At 52.8% G+C, this 14,846-nt stretch overlaps 1 protein-coding gene across 3 annotated transcripts in view; it reads left to right on the forward strand.

Annotated features, from left to right (window-relative positions):
* Positions 1 to 11,131: 11,131 nt before the first annotated feature.
* The window catches only part of CAPN9 (calpain 9), a 42,297-nt gene continuing 38,582 nt past the window's right edge, over positions 11,132 to 14,846 (forward strand). For all 3 annotated transcript variants that reach the window (XM_035008371.1, XM_035008372.1, XM_035008373.1), the window contains exon 1: positions 11,132 to 11,344. In XM_035008371.1, the coding sequence (XP_034864262.1) occupies positions 11,132 to 11,344 (213 nt within the window). The remainder of the gene's footprint in view (positions 11,345 to 14,846) is intronic.

Genomic DNA, 14,846 nt, shown 5'->3' on the forward strand with positions numbered 1-14,846 from the left:
CCTATTTCTTCCCAGGACCCTGACTTTACTATTTTTTTTTAAGATTTATTTATCTATTTATTTATTTATTTATTTATTTATTTATTTATTTATTTATTTGACAGAGAGAGAGATAGCAAGAGCAGGAACACAAGCAGGGGGAGTGGGAGAGGGAGAAGGCTTCTCACTGAGCAGGAAGCCCAATGTGGGGCTCGATCCCAGGACCCTGGGACCATGACCTGAGCTGAAGGCAGATGCTTAACGACTGAACCACCTAGGCGCCCCTGATTTCACTATTTAAAAGAAAAATGTCTCACGGACATTTAAGAGAGCTTGGAAAAGAGTATCAAAACTCAAAGAGGATGCCTTAAATCCAAAGGGTTTGCTTTGGTGCGGCTGAGAAAACACATGTTGTTCAGTAATAGTAATACTCAGCTCTGCTCCCAAGCCCCTGAAACAAAGTCATTCTTTACATATAAAAGTTTAACACAAAGTTGTTGTTAACTTGATTGATTTCTTCTCATTTTGGTCTTGATCAGAAAAATTATTTCAAACGTCCTTGTTTCCCCAGGATTTTCACAACATCTGGAGCATGAACTACAAATGGGGGCTGAGCAAGGAAGAAATCTGTTACTCGGGGTGTTCAGGGTTTAATTAAATGTTTTCTTCACTCCAGATTTATTTTTCCTGAGTCAGCCACATGCTGCTATACTGTCTAATATAATTCTTTGAGCAGCACTTTGAGGCCAAATTGCAAAATCCAGAAGCTCCGTTTCCTGATGGGGCCACAAGTTTCGCCCTGGACAAAACCGGAAGTGTCCCTGGATACTGCAGTGGGCATTGGTCACTATTCGGCACCTGGACCCCTGTGGGTCTCAGGTAGAATCTGGAAGGGCTGTTAGTTGGAAGCTCTGCTCTGCTTGGGCTCAGGGGCAGCTGTCTGGCATCAGACTCCAGAGCACAGAGGTGTAAACGGTGGAGACAACTGGCTTCCAGTCACCCAGCTTCTGACCCTGCTTTGAGAATGTTCCTATTCACAGATCTTTTTTTTTTTAAGATTTTATTTATTTATTTGAGAGAGATAGCAAGAGAGAGCAGGGCAGCGGGAGGGGCAGATGGAGAGGGAGAAGCAAGACACCCAGCTGAGCAGGGAGCCTGATGCAGGGCTGGATCCAAGGACCCTCCTGGCATCACGACCTGAGCTAAAGGCAGATGCTGAACCGACTGAGCCATCCAGGTGCCCCCCTGTTCGCATCTCTTGGATCTCCCCCAGTTCCTGCTCATCTCCGTGCCTAGTTCTTAGTTTTCCTGTCCATTACCCATTTTCTGGGTTTCCCGAGCTCTTTTGATAAATGCCTTTTTGCCTAATTTACGCAGATTGATCTGCACAACTTGCAGGAGAACCTTGACACGTAAGGGGCCATCTGCACAGAACACTGTGTGTGCAGGGGATGGCCAAGAATCATACCTGGGGATTATTGTTCGTACTACTACTATTACTAAAACCTAAGTCACATTTGCAGCACGTAACTTTATGAAACCTTGCCTGGGGCAAAATCAAGTGCAGAACTCATACACATCTTCTTTTATAAGCAGCTTTATTGAGATGTAATTCGCATATTACACAATTCACCTATTTTAAGTATACGATTCAACAATACTTAGTATCTTCACAGGTATGTGCAGCCATCACCACCATCAATTTCAGCACATTTTAATCACATTAGAGAAACCCCGGATCCTATAGCTATCACCCCACTTCTACCCCACTCTCCCCCGGCCCCTGGCAACAACTAATCTATTTGCTGTCTCTGCAGATTTTCCTATTCTGGACTTTCATATGAATGGAATCATAGAACATCTTAGTCTGTTTGGATTGCTGTAACAAAAATACCACAGACTGTAGGGCTTAAACAACAAGCATTTATTTCTCAGAGTTCTGGAAGCTGGGAAGTCCCAAGATCAAAGCACCACCAGGTCTGGTGTCTGGTGAGAACCCATTTCTTGGTTCAAAGATGGTGGTCTTTTCCCTGGGTCCCCAGTGGTGAAGGGGACAAGGGAGCTTTCTTGAACCTCTTTTCTAGGGCAGTAGTCCCATTCATGAGGGCCCCACCTCCCAAGGCTCCACCACCAAATACCATCACGCTGGGGGTTTGGTTTCTATCTACGAATTGGGGCAGCGGGGAGGGGACACAGAACTTCAGTCTATAGCATGTAATCCGTGGACTTTTGTGACTGCTTCGTTCACTTGGCATAATGTCTTCATGGTGCCTCTATGTTGTAGCTACATGTAGTCGGTGTTTGATTCCTTGTTATGACTTGCCCATATTCTACTGCATGGACATACCACATTTTGGTTATCCATTCTTCAGTTGATATGCATTGTTTCTACCTTTTGGCTATTATGAATAATGTTGCTATACACACCCAATGAACAAGGTTTTGTGTGGACATATATTTTCACTTTGGGGGGGAATATGCCTAGGAGTAGGATTTCTGGGTCACATGGTAACTAGATGTAGTCTTTTGAGGAACTACTAGACTATGTACCAAAGTAGTGACATGGTGTTACATCCCCACCAGCTCACACAGTTTTTAATTACCTAAATTAAGCAGGAAAGTATATTTATACATCAGTCATAGTAATCGAACCTGTGACTGTAGTACTTCATATCGTAGTACTCGGATGAGAAAAAGTCCTATCCAAAATAAGCGATTCTTATGTGCCTTTACGTCCTCACAGCTAGGACTGACAGTCAGTGACTTTATAAATTACCTTTTCATGGGAGCCTGAGCTAATAAATCCCTTCAAAAGCTGGAGCATAAGGATTGCTATGAGATTTTATGAAAGCCATTAGCTCAAAGGAGACAAATAGTTCTTTTCCTGAGCCATTCATCCACACAAACATAGCATGTGTTTGCTGCCTAATGGCGCCTTCCCAACGTGGGAGAATACAATTTATGAGAGTCTGAAAATGATGTGTCAAAAAGACGAAATGAGCGGTGACAAAAGATGAGACACATGAAGAGTTGCTGAAGATAAACCTTTACCACAGAAAAAGATGGGAATTAAATAAAAATCTATGTCAAGGGCGCCTGGGTGGCTCAGTCGTTAAGCGTCTGCCTTCGGCTCAGGTCATGATCCCAGGGTCCGAGATCAAGTCCCACATCGGGCTCCCTGCTCCGCGGGAAGCCTGCTTCTCCCTCTCCCACTCCCCCTGCTTGTATTCCCTCTCTCGCTGTGTCTCTCTCTGTCAAATAAATAAATAAAATCTTTAAAAAAAAAGATCTATGTCAATTCTAAATATGCACCTGGACCATATCATGTAAGAGAGAGCTCAAATTTTAATTATATTAATTATATTAATTATATTAATAAACCCAGCAACATTGTGGAGAATATAAAAATTTCTACAACGAAAGGATTTTTTTTTTTATTCCATCTCTTTTTGCTATAGAAAAATTTCACAAACTACCGGGGACTGTCCTTCCTCCTACATGATGGAAGCTGCCTCAGGACATTACTCCGCATTATTCACGCCCAGAGGTACATGTCCCATTAATTCCACAATAGTTATTGTCTCCTGGGAGGCGTATCAATGAGTTTTTGCTACATAACAAACCACTTCCAACTTAAGGGCTTTAAAGAACGCATGCTTTCCAAGAGTCTGTGGATGGCGTTTTACGTCAGGCTCAGCTGGGCTGTCCTGTTCTGGGTGGGCTTTGTTGTTTGCCCCTGAGCCGGCTCGGAAGCAGACAACGGAGCTGGGATGGCTCTGGACGGCCGAGATGGCTGGACCCTCTCTCCCTGCGGCCCCTCACCCGCCCAGCAGAACACTAGCCAGGCTCGTGGATGCGGTGCCAGAGGGGTTCTCAGGACCAGAGCAGAAGTCCCAAAGCGTCCGGAGCCCAGGCTGGGCTGGTGGGGGTGGAGAGAAGCTGAAGGTGAGAATGGAGCTCCCATGTCTGAAGTCATTGCCTCCACCCGTCCCAACACTCCTCTTGTTGACCCTGCAGAGGGAGAGTGATGGAAAACTTCCAGATGTTTGCAGGAGACTCTGAAATCAGTGCACTGAGCACCAGGTTCTGTGTGCATCCGTGGGAGCAGACAGCTTCCCAGAGGGCTCCTGGGGGTACCAGACAAGAAGGGCCACCAAGGCTATTCAGGTAGAGGGAGACCTCGAGCCCGCTCAGGTCCCAGGACCTGAAGATCACATGGAAATAAGCCAAGGGTGCCCACAGGCCCCAGGATTCCTAGCCACAAGCAACTGTTGCTACTTAAAGCAGAAGAACATTTATTAAAAGGTAGAGGGAGATAACCATTTCTAGGGAAGCCAGAGACCCAGGCTTGGAAAGAACCAACGAGCAGTGCTGTTCAAGGTCATCCTGAGGCTGCTTTGGAGAGAGGCCGCCTTCACCGTCGCTTGCTGGCAGAGATCTTGTTCCTCAGGCCAACACGCTGGAGTCTCACACAGGACGCGGACACCAAAAGCTTGCCACGCAGGCCGTCAAGACGGAATGCTTCCACCACCACCTTGCACCCACAACACACAAAACAAGTTCTTTCTCTCCTGCTTCTCCACCTCACGCTCTGAATCAGTCTTGCACGGGGGCATCTGAGGAGCCGAGCCTGAGTCGTGTAGCTCCAGGCAGCCAGGAAGACCTGGGAATAAGGTCTGCTCGCATCCCCGGGAAACGGGATTTATGAAATGGGAAACTTTCTAGTTGGAAGAAGGGTGTTCAAATGATGCTGCATAGCCCAAACATGACAATTTCCACTGTTGGGGAGTGGAGGGGGTGGTGTTGTGTGTGGCTGAGAATCGAGTCACTTTCTCCAGGCATTGCCCTGAGCAGGCAAGAGATGTGCTGGGAAAGCTGCAGAGCCGAGACCCCAACCAGGGAAGGAACCAAGGGCCAGAGATTGAGGAGACTCAGAGAGACCCTGGCGGAGGGGCTCCCATCAGGGGAAGATGTTGGAGGCATGCCGCACCCCCAGGGAATTACAAAGCATTGTCCATGATAAGAAATCGAAACACAGGTTACACTGGTTGTGAGCCTCCAGCAGCAAACACAGTGAGAAAAGAGGTGAACTCCCAGAGCCCCAGAGGCCCTGCCCCATGCCCTGGGTAAGTCAGACCCCCCGCCCCCCCGTGCCGTTCCAGGTGCCACTGTTGGAAAGAAGAAGGGAGAGGAAGACTGTCGAGTGGGGAGAGACAGACTCAGAGGGTGTTTGAACTCTGAAGTGACTGCTAGTTGACAGAGTGAGAGACTCTCTTAAAATGAGACAGGGTATCATACAGCAAAATTTAAATTCCATTTTTATTACTATATGAGAATGTGGGCTCCAGAGCAAGAGGTGACAAGATGTACAGTTTTTAAAAAGTCAAGTTAGAACGTCTGCATGCTAAACCACGGAGAGCACATTTCCATTCCGCTGTGCCTGGGGTTCAAGGCATCCTAGGGTCTGTGCGCAGCATCAGCCTGCCGCCCCTGAGGGAGGCCCGGGAAGCTGTCCTCTTGGAATGAGACCAGACTGCAGGGACAGAGGCACCAGAGGGTCAGCAGAAGGAAGCCAGGGATATTGGTCTTTCTTCCACGCTGAAATTGTATTTTATTTTATTTTTCTAAAGATTTATTTATTTATTTGAGAGAGAGAGAAGAGAAAGGGCAGAGGGAGAAAGAGTCCTAAGCAGACTCCACGCTGAGCATGGAGTCCCATGTAGGGCTCAATGTCATGACCCCGAGGTCACAAGCTGAGCCAAAACCAAGAGCTGGACGCTTAACTGACTGCACCACGCAGGCGCCCCCACGCTGAAATTTTACAGAGTGAAACCTCTCAGGAATGCAAAGGCAATTTCAATAGTGTCACCTTGGGCCATAGGGAAGGAGCCTAGTGCTTATCTGGGGCGACAAGGCCTTGGAGGAAACTGTATCCCACAGTCGAGCCAGAAAGCAAGCCCGCAGCCGAGGAGCTCTGGGAAACCGAGGGGAACCATCAGCAGCTGATGAGTGTGCATCTCCGGGTAGGAAGCTCTCTGCAGTCAGACAACTGAGGCCAAAGACTGGGCAGAGCACCTGGGGAAGATCTGGGCCCGGTGCCCGAAGGTGACCTCCTGCACCATGATGCGATGCTGCTGTGGGTGGCCCACTGGGGAGGAGCGGTGGGTAGCCAGATGCTGGAATGGGGGCTGTTCCTGGGGAAGGAAGTGAGTCTCACCTGGGACCCAGGCTTCCCACTGTGAACCTGGGAGGTGATAGAAGGAGCACCAGCTCCCACCTTCTAGGAAATGGGGGTGGCGCTCGTGACCACCACTCCTGAGCCCCCTTTGCAAACACATAGACTTCTTGGAAGGGAGGGAACAAAGACATCACTTCTCGGCTTTGAGCTTCAAGCTAGACTTTGTAAACTCTATGGTGACAGGAGGGTCAGTCCCACCTTGGAAAGAAAGCCCCCTGGGGCTGGGGGAGGACAGATCTGCCGTAGACCAGGAGACTTGGGGACCCCTGGTCTGCTTCTGGCACCACGGAGGCCCATCTCCCTGTGCCCAAATGCCCCCCGGGGAGACTGGTGACTGGGCTTACCTCAGAGGACTCAGTTTTGGCCCAAAGAGTGACTAAGCCAATAATACTTAAGACTGGCCTCGAACTCCATGTGTTAGATGGAACACCCTGCAAAGGGGCAGGATCACCGTGTGCTCTGGGCAGTTTGCGGGCCCAAGGGCCACAGGGGCATAGGCCCCAGAAGAGAGGGAATTCCATTTCTGCACACGTGGGACGCAGTGCATGAATTCCGAGACCCCCATCCCAGCCCCAGCACTTACTGCAGAAGCCCCTTCGCACACACTGTGGGTGTCACATGCTGGGGCACAGGGATCAAGTATGAGGGGGCGTCGCTAGGAGAGCAGGGAGGGTGGAGAGTGGAGAGCATCCCATGCTGAGGGGAGGCACCACACCAGGTTCCTGCTGCCAGAGGGACTCGGTAGCTCTGAGAGGGGAATGGAGCATTCTCCACGTCTCCACTCCTGCTCGCTGTCTAACCGCCCACTGGACCTCGACCTTGGCTGTCTCCTGGGCATCTCAAACTTGAAAGAAATTCAACTGAGTATGTCTATAAGGTTACAAGGATAAAATAGTATAAAGAGGCTTATAGGGATGTCTCCCGGACACCCTAGCCCCTGACTACTTAGTCTATCCCCAGAAGAGGGGATCCTCTTGCTAATGCCTCGTGTATTTTCCAAGAGCTTCTGCAACTAGAAATGCATATGCTCTTCCCCCTTTCTCCACAAACGGTGGCCGACTCTGCATGGCACGCCGCACGGGGAACTTTCCGTCAAACATCCGCGGCAGCATGGAGTCTCCTCGTTCCCGTCTGTGGCTGCCAGGTGTTCCATTTCATGGTAGTGGGCCGTAATTTTTGATCGTGGCCCCTAAGAGTGGGCCCTGCATGCTTCTCAACTTTTTTCTAAACTAAATAATGTTGCAGTGAAGTGAACAAACTTGCGTACCTTTCACTTTTCAAGGGTGCAGGAGAAGCTGCAAGGAAGAAACAGCTGGTTCTGGGGTGTAAATTTTTGTAAATTTGATAGATTTTAATCACGAGCAGTGAGGAGGGCGTCTTCATCGCAACATATCGAAAGTTTTGAACTTGCTGGTCTGTCCCTCCTCCGTCCTTGGACTCATGTCTGGGAGCAGAAAGCCCATCCCAGCACCCCACAAAGAAGCCCTGACAGTCATCTTACCAAGAGAATCTGCCCGTTCTCACCCGCTCTCCTACCACACCTGCCGTAAGCCGTGGCCCCTCTCGCCCGGACACCTGGGTGCACACCCTGGCTCCGCTCCCCTCCGGGCTCTTGCTCCAGCCGCCCCAGCCATTTTGCACACAGCACCAAGCGCCGCTGAGCCAGGCACGGAACACAGAACAATCCCCGTCGCAGGATCGGGTCTGGTTTGCGCGCTTGGCAAGTCCTGGTGAGGGAGAGTCTGTCTGCCCTGCTGCGAAGTCCAAGGCCACTGGACTCCTCGGGCAAAGTGGCTGCACCTGGGTAAGGGCTCAGACCGTTGGTTCTTGAGTTTTGCCCCCAGATGTCACACACCCACCCGGGCATGATGCTCGCATCCCTCTGCCCCACACACAAACCCACCTGGGCTTGGAAAGGAAAACAAAACATATTCAGTGCAGGCCAGCAGTGTGGAGGGGAAGGACTAGTAGGCCCCCCGAGGCCCTGATAGGGATCAATTAATTTAGAATTCACTTCAGCACATTATTCTGTCAAGGGGAAGGAGATACAGCTCAAATGATGAATGGTTCCCGTGAGGCTCACTGGGCTCGAAGCCACCCATGTGTCTCTCTAGGCTGGTGACAAGCAGACAGACCTCATTATAAGAAATGCACCTCATTCCCATGGGCAGACCCATGGACCTTCCCCTCCAAGGTGTTCAGAGAGTTTCCTAGGGTGTGTGAGGGGGGTGTGTGTGAGGGGGCCTGCATGCAGGAGGTGTGCAGGGCCTGCCGGGCATCCAGACTGTGTGGCTGAAGTTCCTCTAACCATTTCCCATCCTGAGATGGAACCAACAGTCTGAGCCCTTACCCAGGTGCAGCTACTTTGCCCGAGGAGTCCAGTGGCCTTGGACTTCATAGCAGGGCAGATGGGCTCTCCCTCACCAGGACTTCCAAGCGCGCAAACCAGACCCAATCCTGCGACGGGGACTGTTCTGTGTTCCGTGCCTGGCTCAGCGGCACTGGGTACTGTGTGCAAAATGGCTGGGGCGGCTGGAGGAAGAGTCCGGAGGGGAGGGGAGCCAGGGTGCACGCCCAGATGTCCAGGGGAGAGGGGCCACGGCTTTCCAAGGTTTGGAAAATTAACCCGAGAGGCTCAGGAATGGTATCTGCTTTCCTGAGGCACTGGTTCGATGTTTCCCCAGCCTGAATGGCAGGCTGAGCTGGGCGCGGGCTCAGAGACGCTCCCATGTAGCCCTGAGCCCGGGACAATGAGGTTCACAAGAACGTCAGCACAGGGGAATCCCGGCCTGCACCCGGGTCATCCCAAGGGACAGGGCTGGGAGGGGTCATGAAGGCTGACTCACCTGAGGACCAGGAGGCAGGTAGGAGCACTTGGACAGGGTCCTAGTTGCAGTCCTGTCTCCCGTGCTGGGACATGGTCCTGGGGAGCAGGGTGCAAGGTGAACCCCAATAGGCTGCGGGTTGCTAAACGCTTTCAGTGCGTTTCCCACTCAGGCATTTCCGCAGTAGTCACAGATGGCAATGCAGTTTCTGATTTCCTAGTAACTAAAATAGGCTTTCAGGAAAAAGGCTGGTTCTTCCAGTCTGCAGGAGAGACCAAGGGGAAAGACACCTGCCCAGACAGGGGTTTGTAATGGGAAAGGAATAAGGATACACAGTCCCGGAACTTGGGGAAGGTCCGGCATGAAGTGGATCCTTCATGACTCTCCACGGTGTTGAATTTCACTGCAAGTTCCCTTTACCCCTCGATGGGGCATTTGAGGGGGAAATTCTCAGGAACCTGGGCTGCTGCTAATTTCCTTGAAATGATCCAGAAATGAATGACCCTCCTGCTGTCACACCTGTCTCCCTGGCTCTTGTCCTTAATCACTTCTAAATAGAGCTGTCTGTCAGGCAGCGGAATGCAGGACTCCCGGCAACTCCACTGTTTCTAGCACAGAATCATTCCAGAATCCTTTATTGTGCAAAGAGATATAACAAAAGGGGCTCAGAAGTAGGGTCATGAGAGCCTGTGTCTGTGGGATGAGGCAGGGGGCAGAGAGGACAGGGATGGGAGGAATCCACAGCTCCTGACCCTGCATATGCCAGACTCCACAAGCTGCTTTGATCCCATAATCCCTGCAGCTCTAAGAGACCCCGTTGTCCTGACTCATGCCGAGAAAACAGGCACAGAGTGTTTGCCCAAGGTGACCCCAGGCAAAACTGGGAGTTCAACCCTGATGTCACCAACTTCGATGCCTACACATTCTCTATAAAACAATGCGCAGGGTCCACTCGACAGGAAGTGTGTGGAACTAAATGAACATGCCTGGAAACTGGGAGGTCCTATAAAAACTCGTGTCATAGGCTTTTAACTACACCCACTAACTCAAGACCCTGTGCCTCCAACACCCGCTGTGACTAGTTCGGGAATCACAGAGACATCGTTAAGTTCCTAGAAGACCAGGGGCTTCACATGGCAGTTAATACTTTTATTAAATTGCCTCCAACCTCTGAAGCTCATTTCTTCTCAAATGTGAAATCGTGTTTGTAGAGTTTTACAGGACACAGAATTTTACTAATATGATACCTGCTTTTGCAAGTATTTCCCAACACCTACTGCCAGGAATGCTGGAGAACAGAGGTGCCTGTACCCTGGAGGAGGAGCTGATGCCCTCTGTGTGTACACCTGTATCAGGGGTCAGTCACCAAATTCCGGCTGGATGACATCTGGCCCCCCCGCTGCTTTTGTAAATAAAGTTTTATTGGCACATAGCCATGCTGGATTCATCACATAGCATCCATGGCTCTTTTGTGCTACAACCCAAAAAGTTGAGTACTTGCAACACAGACCACATGGTCCACAAAGCCGAAAAATTAACTAACTGGCTCTTTACAGAAAAAGTTTGCAGACCCCTGCTCTAAATCAAAATGAGGTGGTCTGAGAAAGAGCTGGGTAAGCTCGGTTCATGTAATAGGTGTCATGACGGTTCACTAAGCTCCCTTCCGACTACAAAACCCTGCAGTTCTCTGACTTCAGATGTGATTCAAGACCACACAGTATACTCTCCTCCTGCAAAGCAAACACTGCCTGCCACCTCCCAGACCGATTTGGTTTCTTGCTCTCTTTTCCCATAAAGCAATCCTCTCTCTCCCACGGAGTCTCCCCAGAGCATTAAGCAGAGTTTGCTGCCCCTGCCTGGAATTGGCCCAGGCTCACTGCTCCCTCTGGGTCTGCAGGAGCCCCTGGGAGGGCAGAGAGCTCTCTCTACAGTTTGCCATCAGGGCGTGCCTCATTTTAGTCTTCACAGGGAGGTTCCCAGGCAAACAGGAAGAGGCCAAGGGCCACTGAGCCCTGGTTTCCCTGAGCTGGCTCCTTCTTGACTAGTACAGTCATCTTGTCGACCTGAGCCCCCCAGCAGGGGAGCAGCCATGCCTTACCTCTATCGGGCCCCAGGGCCCCAGAAGCACCCGGTTCCCAAGGATGCCCGCATCACCCACTCCTCAGGCCAGAGCTTCGAGCAACTGAGGCAGGAGTGTGTGCAGAAGGGAGTCCTGTTTGAGGATGCAGACTTCCCAGCCAACAGCTCCTCTCTCTTCTATAGAGAGAGGCCCCAGATCCCCTTCGTATGGAAACGGCCAGGGGTGAGTGTAAGAGGAAGTGGTGGGGGTGGCAGGCAGGGGTGTGGGCTCAGCAGCCTGGCAGAAGGGAGCAAGGAGAGGAGGGGCTGGGTGGGTGGGCTACACACAGACACATCTGCCAAGCACATCTGCCAAGTCCACTGTTGAGATGCTATGCAGTTTGCAGAGGGAATGACATGCAGGGGGCACGCACAGCAAGCCAGGGATGGCCCCGGGGCCGTGCCCAGGGTGTCTGGCTTCACCCCATCCCCAGCTCTCTGACTCCCACCAAGGTGAGCCCGGGACGAGAACCCAGAGCCAGAGAGGGGCTTGTCATTAAGTGGTGAATGGGAGACAAGTCTCAGGTGACACGTTCTATGGGAACCCAAAGGCAAACATGCAGAGCTGGGTGGGAGGCAGTCTTGCCCCGTGTGCTGAGGCTGCTGGGATGCATGGGGGGTGCCCCTAGCTTCTGGCTGCAGCCCAGGATGTTCAGTGTGGACGGACACTCACGCAGCAAGTGCTCAGTACATATGTGATGGATAGAACACTCGGGAAGCAGGGCCTCTCTCCCCAAACCACGCATCTCCCTTCCCAGAGGGGAGCCAGCGTCCGAGCTGCCCCACCCCCAACAGTCTGGAGGTGATGGTCCCCAGGGGCACCAGCTGGTGCCTCCCACAAGGAGTCAATATTTGCTGTGCTGGATTAGTCAGGCCTTGACCTCCGCCCGGGCGCCGCTGGCTATCATTCCTTCCAGGTGGGGACACCTTCCAGGTGGGGCCCCTATGGGGACAGGTTGCTATGGACAAGGAGAGCACAAAGAGGACTGAACAAAAGGTGAGGCCCTGAGTGCTGGTCCCACCCTGCCACTGATTTGTCCTGCGACTCTGGTCCTGGTACTTAACTCCCCCGAGCCTCAGTCCCCTCCCCTGTGAAACGGGAACAGAAACGACCAATGTAGATCCAATGTCCAGCAACAGTCCACAGTAAGTGGCAGCTGATGTCATGATTGCTATTATGGGTGTCATCCCAGAGCAACGCCACCGACAGCTACATGACCTTCTCTCTGGACCCCACACAAACAGCGCCCGCAGGACGTTTATCACAGGCGCTCTCAGGATCAACACCTGCGGCCGGACGGGGAGCAGGAATGGGCAGATGGAGCCTCTGGGCTGTCATGTGGCCCCATAAATGGCCCCACAAAGCCCTCAGCCAGTTGCACGGGGTGCCCTGGCCTAGGATGGACCGTCAGAGTCTTCTTGTGTCGGGGTGACAGCGTCATCTGTGTCTGTGCCCTCACCAATGAGTCACTGGATGCAGTACCCCCGAGAGCCATGACCTTGGAAAAGGTAGCTTTTTTAGCAGCCCCAACAGAGGGAATGAGCCGAGCCCCTCCCCGCTGCGGGGGATCCAGGCCATGCACCACTCAGAGCCTCACTTTCCTCTTTCACAAAAGGGGGGTTATAATGCTGCTTCCCTTGCAGGGCTGTTACAGGGATTCCCGTGTTAGCGTGTAGAGCGGGCAGAAAGGAGCCCGTAGATGGGTGTCTCTGACTGTGTTTGCTAGGCAGCACATACAGGACCGTGCTTGTAACCCGACTGTCCCCTCCCCGCTGGAGGAGGGCGCCCTGCCTTGCGGTCTGCACCGCCACCCACTGGCTTAACGTGTGATTCCGCCGCCGCGTTCGACTCACCTCTTTGCCGAAGTTGGAGTTTCTCCAACAGAAAAGCTGTCTGCACACAGGCCAGCATGGAGAACGCCTTTGTTCCCGCACGTGGAGTGGAGCAAGGACCACCCAGACCCCCAAGGGAGTCCAGAGTCCCAAATCCCAGCTCTAGGAGGTGGTCATCCTCACTACTGATCTCTCTCGGGGTTGCCCCAAAGGATGGGTGAGGCCGCCATCCACTTGGGGGCCCTCCACCCGCGACCAAGGGCAGAACGATTTCTTTATTTACCTCAACTCAGGTCTACTGTTGCTGTCCTTCCTATGGATTCATTCTCAGAATCCGTTCTGCCTTTCCCTTTGTGTGCCCCTGAGATGGTCCCTTCTGTACTCACTCCCAGAAACAGCCCCGTCTGTTTGCAATCCGAGGGGCTAGGGGTTTTGCAGACTTCTGACAGACTTGTGTGAAGTCAGCAGCGAGGGGCTGGGTGGGGGTGAGGATTGAGATTCCTCTTGCAGGATGGAGGGCCAGCGTCCCCTGTGTGCAGGTGGGCGGGCGGCAGGAGGGAAAGGCTAAGCGTTGCCAGTGTCCCTCCAGAAGGCTTTTGTGGCTTGGGTGCTGTTTGCATGTCTGCTCAGCACTTAGGTGGTGCACGTTCGGGCAGCAAGTGCCGAGCTGCCCAGTGGGACCGTGCTGCCCTCCCCAGCACCACCTTCTTGTCAAACACAGCTGTGCTCACGGACGGGGGCATGAGCACCAGAGCGGTCGGAATCAGAAAAGTCAGGAGGACACCAGAGGGCAGTGGGCAGCCGGGCCCACCCTCCAGAGAGCCCCGGGCAAGGCGCGCACCGAGGGGGAGCCCCTGGGGGCCTGCAGCGGGGGTGGGGCGATAGGCTCCGCTGGGAGAGAAGGGGGAATCCCCTCCAGTGGGCCTCTTGGAAAGGGCTATGTGTCGGAGTGGGGAGGACTGGGTCTGGGGTGCAGCCAAGGGCCTGCCTTCCTGGGCCCACAGCCTGACTTCCTTAGCTCACAAGCACTTCCTTCGGCCTTTTCCTCCTCGCCTCCCTGTCTGCCTGCATCCTTTCTGCTTTCTCCTATGCAATTCCCTTCCTAACTTCTCAGCCTAAACCCAGGGTACCTCTTTGCTGAAGATGCTCATACCCCTCTAGCCCAGGCTGACGGCCCCCTGGCTGAGACTGCCCTGCACACCGGGCCTGCCACTCTGTGCCTCCAGAGACACCCCCGTATCCCCACGCGTCTTCACAGCCCTGGGTAACACACAGCTGCCGGTCGTAGGGCCCAGCCCCTCCAAACTCGTTACAAACGCGGCTTCTCCCCGTTCAAATTAATGACTAAGTAAAGAAAAGTCTATGTGCGTGGCTGAGCCCCTGATGATGTACGAAGTGAACAGAACAGGCCCCAAGAGGGAACATTCCGGGACGCCTGGTCCTCTGTCTGGGTTCACTTCGGGTTTGTCGAGACTCCTCTGATTTTCCTGTCCCAGGACAGTAACAGGTAACCCTCATCCTCAAGCCCCCAAACAGCATTTCGCAAGAACAAACGTACCCCTGGGCCCCACACACGCAGGCCGTCCAGGCACAAGCGCAATGCATCCAGAGCACACACGGAACCAATATGCGTGTCAGACGGGCGCCCGTCACATGCTCCCTGCGCCTGAGACCCACATCTGTCGGCGCTCACGGCCACATGGCCGGTGGCCGCGGGGCCGCCCCTTCGGCCTGGACATTCACGGACCCCGCGCGGATTCACTGACTCCCAGGAACGCTGGACAGACCCCTGTATCAGCCACGCGTCCGGGGAGCTCACAACTTCACACCTGATGGCTAATTCCTGTTCACTT

The sequence above is a fragment of the Mirounga leonina genome, unplaced genomic scaffold (genome assembly GCF_011800145.1).
Source record: "Mirounga leonina isolate KUSES-001 unplaced genomic scaffold, KU_Mleo_1.0 Mir_152, whole genome shotgun sequence".
NCBI classification, from domain to species: Eukaryota; Metazoa; Chordata; class Mammalia; order Carnivora; family Phocidae; genus Mirounga; species Mirounga leonina.